Source organism: Megalops cyprinoides, chromosome 2 (assembly GCF_013368585.1).
Source record: "Megalops cyprinoides isolate fMegCyp1 chromosome 2, fMegCyp1.pri, whole genome shotgun sequence".
In the NCBI taxonomy this organism is placed as follows: Eukaryota; Metazoa; Chordata; class Actinopteri; order Elopiformes; family Megalopidae; genus Megalops; species Megalops cyprinoides.
The window spans coordinates 14,762,110-14,769,387 of record NC_050584.1 but is presented as its reverse complement, the minus strand read 5'-3'; the positions used below and the strand labels follow the sequence as shown (position 1 = coordinate 14,769,387).

General features: G+C 40.2%; 1 protein-coding gene across 1 annotated transcript; it reads left to right on the top strand.

Moving 5' to 3' along the window:
- On the top strand, window positions 1-6,623 carry pex2 (peroxisomal biogenesis factor 2). Its single transcript, XM_036522468.1, has 2 exons — window positions 1-67; window positions 5,568-6,623. Exons 1-2 carry the CDS (start codon window positions 64-66, stop codon window positions 6,497-6,499), a joined length of 936 nt encoding a protein of 311 aa, XP_036378361.1. The 5' UTR covers window positions 1-63; the 3' UTR covers window positions 6,500-6,623.
- Window positions 6,624-7,278: the final 655 nt, after the last annotated feature.

Genomic DNA, 7,278 nt, shown 5'->3' with positions numbered 1-7,278 from the left:
CCCGGAAATGGTATTGACTCCCGTGCAGGAAGACCTGTGGTCATTTTCATAGAGAAGCAAAACATGGGTAAATATTAAGATTATTGTTAGACGGTATTTTTGCAAATTCTTCTGTGACTGTGATAAAATGTCGTTGTACGCTACTATCTATTTCTAGTGCCGAGTGCTTGTTTCATAGGGATCGAAGTACCGTTACCTAATTTACACGTGTTTGTTCTTAAAAAACAGCTGGAGTGCTGTTCACAGAAGTTATTCACAGATATTGCTAGCTTGCCACTGCTGCTAGCTAGCTAGGTAGCTAATGTTATCTGCTGTAGTTGCCTTACTAGCGCGACCGAGTAAGCGGATTTTGTGTACAAGTCGTTCCCAACGCAAGGATTCCTTGGCTAGCTAATTTGGTGTACGTCCAGTTGTATTCGTGCCATATATTTCACTAGCGGTACCTGTTAACAACGAGGAATCGCTTTGGAGAATAGGAATGTTGATTCTAAATAGGATAGGTAGCTGTTTTGCTGCAAGTGTTTAACTTGGATATGTGTCGGTCGCGTTTTATTTTTAAATTATTCAGCTGTACATAGTATCAACTGTTGTGCAACTAATTGCCGTATACTCTTAAGTGACTACATATACATATGTAATATATATTAAATAGCCTATGGTAAGAGATTCACCGTAGACTGCACTTACATTTTTCTTCGAAGGAGTATACATATTTTGCTTTCTCCTCACCCAGATGTGTAGCCTGTATAAAGCACGCAGGCGCACGCACACTTTACACTCAGAATGTGGTTAGTGATCTGTTTAATGCAAGTAACTAATGAATAGAAGCAGTCCCAAAATGTAGAGATCAAAGTTCAGCTGGACACCCCAGTCTGTGTGGGCAAAGCATTACGCCAAAGTTGATGTTATTGATTTTCTTGGCTCCACTTACTCGACTCACCCCACTTAATCATTGTCTTTTATCTCCTTTTTTCAGTTTGCGAGCAACTTCCTTCGTTCAAGCCTAATCCTCACTGTAATTATCGTGTTGTCCCTTTGACTTGTAGAGCAAGAAAAATATGCTTAAAGCAGACAGTACAGAATAAGTGTGGAACTTAAGGTTTAAGAATTAGTACTGTTATTGAGTGCAATGGAGTTGATAACTCAGGATTATATTGAGCTCAAATTGCAAAGTCTGTGGCACACTTAACATAATGAGTGGATTTAGAAAGAATCAGTGGAATGGAGTCAGAGTGGAGTGTGATCTCAACTGGGGTCAAAGGGTTGTGTATAGATTGCTCCAAAACAAGCGTTTGAAAGGATTGAACTTTGTTTATTTGCCAGGTGAATTGGCAAGGATTTTGGTCAGTTTATTCCCCAGATGTAAAATTGATGTTCACACACAGAAGCTCAGTTTCTTTCCTTCACCAAGGACACACCAGTGTCCTTAAGTGTGTATATATATCTTATATGCACAAACAGGACCCTTCATTTAAATTTTACTTTAAACTCCTTTAATTGCTTCCACCCCCTCCCCCCAAAGCAAATTCCATCAAGGTGATGTAGCCCTATTTGGTAAATTAAGCAGTGAGGTGTAATGTCAGCACTGTACAGGCTTAGCCTGTAGGGTCAGTCTGTTATGATGACTGTCTATCTGGAAATATGGGTTAAATATCATTTTGGATGATCATTTATGGATAAAGATTAGAATGGAATTAGTCTCTGTGTAATGAAGTAGGTTGTATAGTAAATTAGCAAACACACACACACACACGTGTGGGTGTGAAGTACTTCTCACCATGTAAAGGTGAGAATTATGTCAATGAAAACAATCCTACTGAACAGTGATGTCATTTAGTATGAATATCAATTAACCACTGAGTTTAATTTCATTAAGATGAACAAGATGAATTAAGTAACTCACTGAAGAAGCCAAGATTGGCAAATGGAACATTTGAGTGTTTTCATATTATATTATTATGCAGTACATCAGTCTTAACATTTGCCATCTTAGCGTAGGATCAGTGTTCTGCATAGTGATTGTAGACCTAGTTTCCCTTGGGATGACAAGGTGTTTGGCAAACACAGGCTTCTTATAACGCCAGTCAGTAAATCATTCACACTGTCATTTTAATCATAACAGCATTTAACAATGCATGCAAAAATGAATGTACACTGAAAAGGGAATCTTGATCGTGGAGATGAACTCAACAGATTATGCGCGCACACATACAATGCTCTGCTGTTTACTGTATTAAGCAGATTTCATATGCCTTTTACTACCTAGGATGTGAATATGCTTTAAGTTATTAAGTATGCTGCGGCATTTCTATTTGCATGATGTAGAGGTTCAATGCTCAATTTAGCCTATTAGGTACAACTTTGCAGTTTTCTCATTTATTAACTGTTCTTTCTTGTCTTTTAGTGTGCTGCTTCAGCCACTAAATCTTTTATGAGTTTTTAAGTTGTTTTCCTGAGAACCCCTGCACTTATTACTTATACAGGCTTTGCATCTTCCACCTTCATACTCACAGAATCAATTAATTCTTTTAAATAATTTAAATTCTCAGCAAACTAGATTAAGCAAAGCACATATCTTTGTGTCAGCTATGCTTTAAAGGATGTTTTTCAGACATTAACTTACCCCTGACCTGCCAGCTTTCAGAATTCTTTGGTGATTAGGGAAATAGGTTGCCTTGATAAAGCATTAGTGTGTGACAGCAAAGGCCTTGGACCCCAATGCATTTACACACATTCATTTTTTATGATACAGACCCATAACAATTAGTCTGGTCACTGAGTAGATAATTTTGGTATCCCCTGTAAGCTGTTTTCAGAGTGACATCGTTTTAAAGTTCTAAAACAGGCATTCTCATCAGGTTTGATCTGAAAACATCACCAGTATTTTTTTAGGGAAAGAATGAAGAGGTTAGGTCACTCAACAGAGCGTATGGCTTTGTGAGACCTGTTACAACATTATTCGGCTTCTCACTTAATAATGTAAAAATATATGCTTTCGTTCAGTTAGTAGGTATACATAGCTAACAATTAACATGCTGTATCCCTCAAAATGTCATTTGCTTTCTGCACATCAGTTATGTACAGTTCAACATTTGTGATAGCTCCTTCTGTGTGTTTAATGTAGTCAAGTTGTGAAAGAGGCCTCTGTACAGAGATGGTCAACTTCAAAAGTCCCTCCATGTGTCTGTCAAATTTTATTGAAATTGTAGCAATTCTTTGATGGAGCCAACTGCTGTATCCTTTATGATGAAATAACATGCAGTTGTGAGAGGCCGGTCATGATAGGAAATGTTCAATGGTACTTTGTGTGTAGTGAAATCCCAAGTTCGACCTCCACATAGTTGGGTTTTCCATAATGGCATTTAGGCTTAATGTTTGAATTTGCATGCCATCTAAGCATGTCATCTATGCTTAAATATTTTGCCTCGGAAGATGAGCGTTATGTTTTCGACATGAAAGTAAGCATTTGTCTATGTAAGAAGTCAGTCAAAGCCAGCTTTTGAGCCAAACTCCTACGGACACAGGATACCTCCTGGTGTCCCTCTGGGTTCTTATGGCTGCTGGTATTATGGCTAAACTCAAGATCAAGAGAGTCCAGCCTCCTTGAATTTCCCAGATTCAAAATCTTCCACTTGCTGCAGGACGCTCCTCTCCGTTTCCCTGTGGTGCGGAGCCCAAGGTCAGGCTGATTCTCCGCTTATCTTTTCTAGCATTGCAGGCCTTACCCTAGAGGAAGCAGCTTTTTGAGGGGATGATGGCTGATTTGTTGTGCTGTTGTCAGTCATTTGTCACCCACCACAGGTTATCAAAGCCCCTCTCACTCCTGTGTTTTGCATTGGCTGTGCTCTTCCCATCCATTTTGACAGCACACGCATGATGCTATCTCCATATTCAAGATATTAAAGATCGCATTCGTTCTCTCTGTAGCCTATTTATTTTAGCATTTAGATTAGACATATTAAATACATCGACATATCATTTATTAGACATATTAAATACATCGACATATCATTTATTTTTGTTTTAATATGCCCCATAATTAAGGTTTGATGTTGCAGAACTTCCAGGATTTTACTTTATTTAAATGAACATATGATTGCCAAATTGTTCTTACCAATACAGAAGGACTTTCCCAGGCTATTCCCAGGCTATAGATTTTGTTTGCAAGCTGTGCCTATTTGTGTTTTTGAGCTGCATTCAAGGCAAGAAGCACCTGCCAAAAAGGCTTTTCCCATTACTGATAGATGTGAGAAATATAAAGTCATTGTCTCATGGGCAATGGTTGTACGTGAATTGCATGAACTGTGTGCGCTGGGCAGGTTTCTTGTTTACAATTTCCGTAAACGCAGCCATCGATTGGAAGTTTTGATGATTACTTAAGAACCATAGATTTCCAGTTCTGTAGTTAAAGCCTTGTAAATTTAAATGCTTAATTTTTATAGGCAGCAGACATTGACAAAAGTGTCTAGTTGTAATATATCTAGCAAGTACTATGAGTCTGAAGGAACATGTCAATAGTAATCCTGGTATTGATAGCAGCCCTGTAGGAGATGTTACTTGCCCCAGCTAACATCCATGTGATCCTCTAAATCATAATTACATTAATATTGACAGGCCCTCGACAATAGTCACATTACTATTGATAGGTTGCTGTCAATAATATGTTCCCAAATAAAACATATTCATTCATAACTTGTAAACTGCTCAATAAAAGCTTTGAAAAGAATATCAAGACTTTGTATCCCTAGAGTGGATTGGAGCTATAATTTGTCTCACCTAGTCCAATGCGTCCTCACATCAAAGGATTTCCCTTCACAGCAGTACTGCACAGTTGCCTGACCAGTAACTGCCACGGAAATTGTGCATATCACAGGAATGTATGTGGCATTCCCTCTGTGTGTATTGACATTTCAATGTGATAAGTCGTATTCAGGAAATAGTAGAAATATCATTATTATTATTGTTATTATTATTATTCTTATTATTATATTTTTCTGTTTTATCTCGTTTATATGAATATTATCATATACTAATAATACTATATTATACTCAGTTGCATTTTGTTTTTTTTTTATGTGTGTGTGTTTGCTATAATTCTCGCATTGTGTCATATTTAAAAAACAAAGTTTTCAGTCCTGTTTATGTTGGTCCATTCTAAAAACAACAGTTTATCAAAATGCCACTCGCCATGGCACATCTAAGGCTAAGAAAATGGCACTGGTGGTCTTGAATGGGATTTTTAACGTTCTAAAATAAAAAGCCAGTGTGACAAAACATTAAGCAATGAAGAATTGCAGGACGTCACAGTCTTGATATCCCAAATAAAAGCCATCAAAGTAAAGTAGTTCCACATGGCAGATGTTTACTGCATTGCCAAGCCTGTGCTGTTTGGATAATCTCCTGTGATGTGATTTGTCCACACACCGAATCTCCAGAGGGACCAGTATAAGACCTCCTGTGCCTGTGCACAGCAGAGCTAAAAAGGCATTTACTACGGGCTTTACTTGTGAAAAGTGATTTCAACTGAAATGCAAAAATGCATAACAGTTTTCTTCTTCTGCTCGTAGATGAAGCCAGAGGAGACAAGCCTTCCACTGAGGACAGTTCAAGCACTTTAACTCCGGTTTTAAGAATAAGTCAGCTGGATGCTTTTGAACTGGATGCTGCTTTGGAACAGCTTGTTTGGTCACAGTTCACCCAGTGTTTCCAGCATTTTAAACCTGGACATTTAACCCCCTTTGAACCTGAGCTGAAAGCGGTCCTGCAGCTCCTTCTGTGGAGGTTCACCATCTGCTCCCATAGTGCCACCGTCGGGCAGTCTCTGCTCAACATCAGATACAAAAATGATCTCTCCCAGGCCCGGAGGTACCGGCCAATGAGTCAGCGGCAGAAGCTGTGGTTCGCCTTGTGCACCATCGGAGAGAAGTGGCTTAAGGAGAGGTCTCACAGCCTGTTCCTCAGCTGGCCTGCCGAGTCCAGCATTCACAAAGTCAGACGCGCCGTCGCCTTCCTCAGCGGTTTCGCCAAAGTGGCCAGCCTCCTGAATTTCTTGGCCTTCCTCCAGCGGGGGAGGTTCCCCACTCTGACCGAGCGGCTGCTGGGGGTACGGGCGGTTTTCAGCAAGCCCCAGGGCGTCCGGGACATTGGCTTTCAGTACATGAGCCGGGAGCTGCTGTGGCACGGCTTCGCGGAGTTCCTCATCTTCCTCTTCCCTCTCGTCAACACGCGCAAACTGAAAGCAAGCGTGTCTTCGCTGTTCTCACCGCTGGAGGGACCGGGCGGCGATGCCACCGAGGCCGCCCTACGCACCGAATGCGCACTCTGCGGCGAATGGCCAACCATGCCGCACACCATCGGCTGCAGTCACGTCTTCTGTTACTACTGCGCAAAGAGCCACTCCATAGCTGATGTGTACCTGTCATGTCCAAAATGTGGCGTGGAGATCAAGACCCTGGAACCTGTGAGGATACGGATCAGTCTGTTTGAGAGTACCTCTTAATTTGGACATGCAGCAACTTGAAGCTGTAATTATTCTTTTGTTTTTTTCTTGATTTTGTTCTAATAAGAATGAGATTAATTTGCACATATGAGACGGATCTTCTGTCAGTCCAGAAAATAAGTAACATGGGTCATGTTGCACCAAATGGTTTGTATCAAACAATTTCGAATGAGAAATTTGAAAATAAAAAATGTCAAAAGTGAATGCTTAAGACATGCTTTTTTAATGTTATTTCATAATGTTGAAATAAAGCACATATTAGTCTGTGGCTCTAATTTCTCATCATATTTGATGAAGATATAATATGGAATGCTGCATTGCATTTTTAAAATAGTAAACCCCCCCCCCAAAAAAAAAGAAAACATTAAGAAATAAACACAGCATACAGCCCTGCTGTTGGCGCATTCCGGTTTTCATCATTCATGCTCACTGGAAATTTGACAGAAGATCAAGGAGAACCCGTGACAGCGGGGGTGGGGCGCTTCAATTGACAGACATCCCGTGGTAATCTCCTTGGCCCTTCTTAAGACGGCCGTAAACTGTAACAAACCCTAGTAGGACCACAGAACTTTGAGGAGAATTATGCACTAATCCCAATAATGACTCCAAAGATGGTTATTTATTCTGGCATTAACCTTCTCGAATGAGCTCCGCCTAAGGCAAAATGCACCCGAGTGGGCTGAGACCTACTAGGAGACCCACCTTTTTTTGATCACTCTGGCTTAATTACAGATTGTGAAAGCAATCAATCTCATCTCAAGGCACGGTGGGATTCTTTG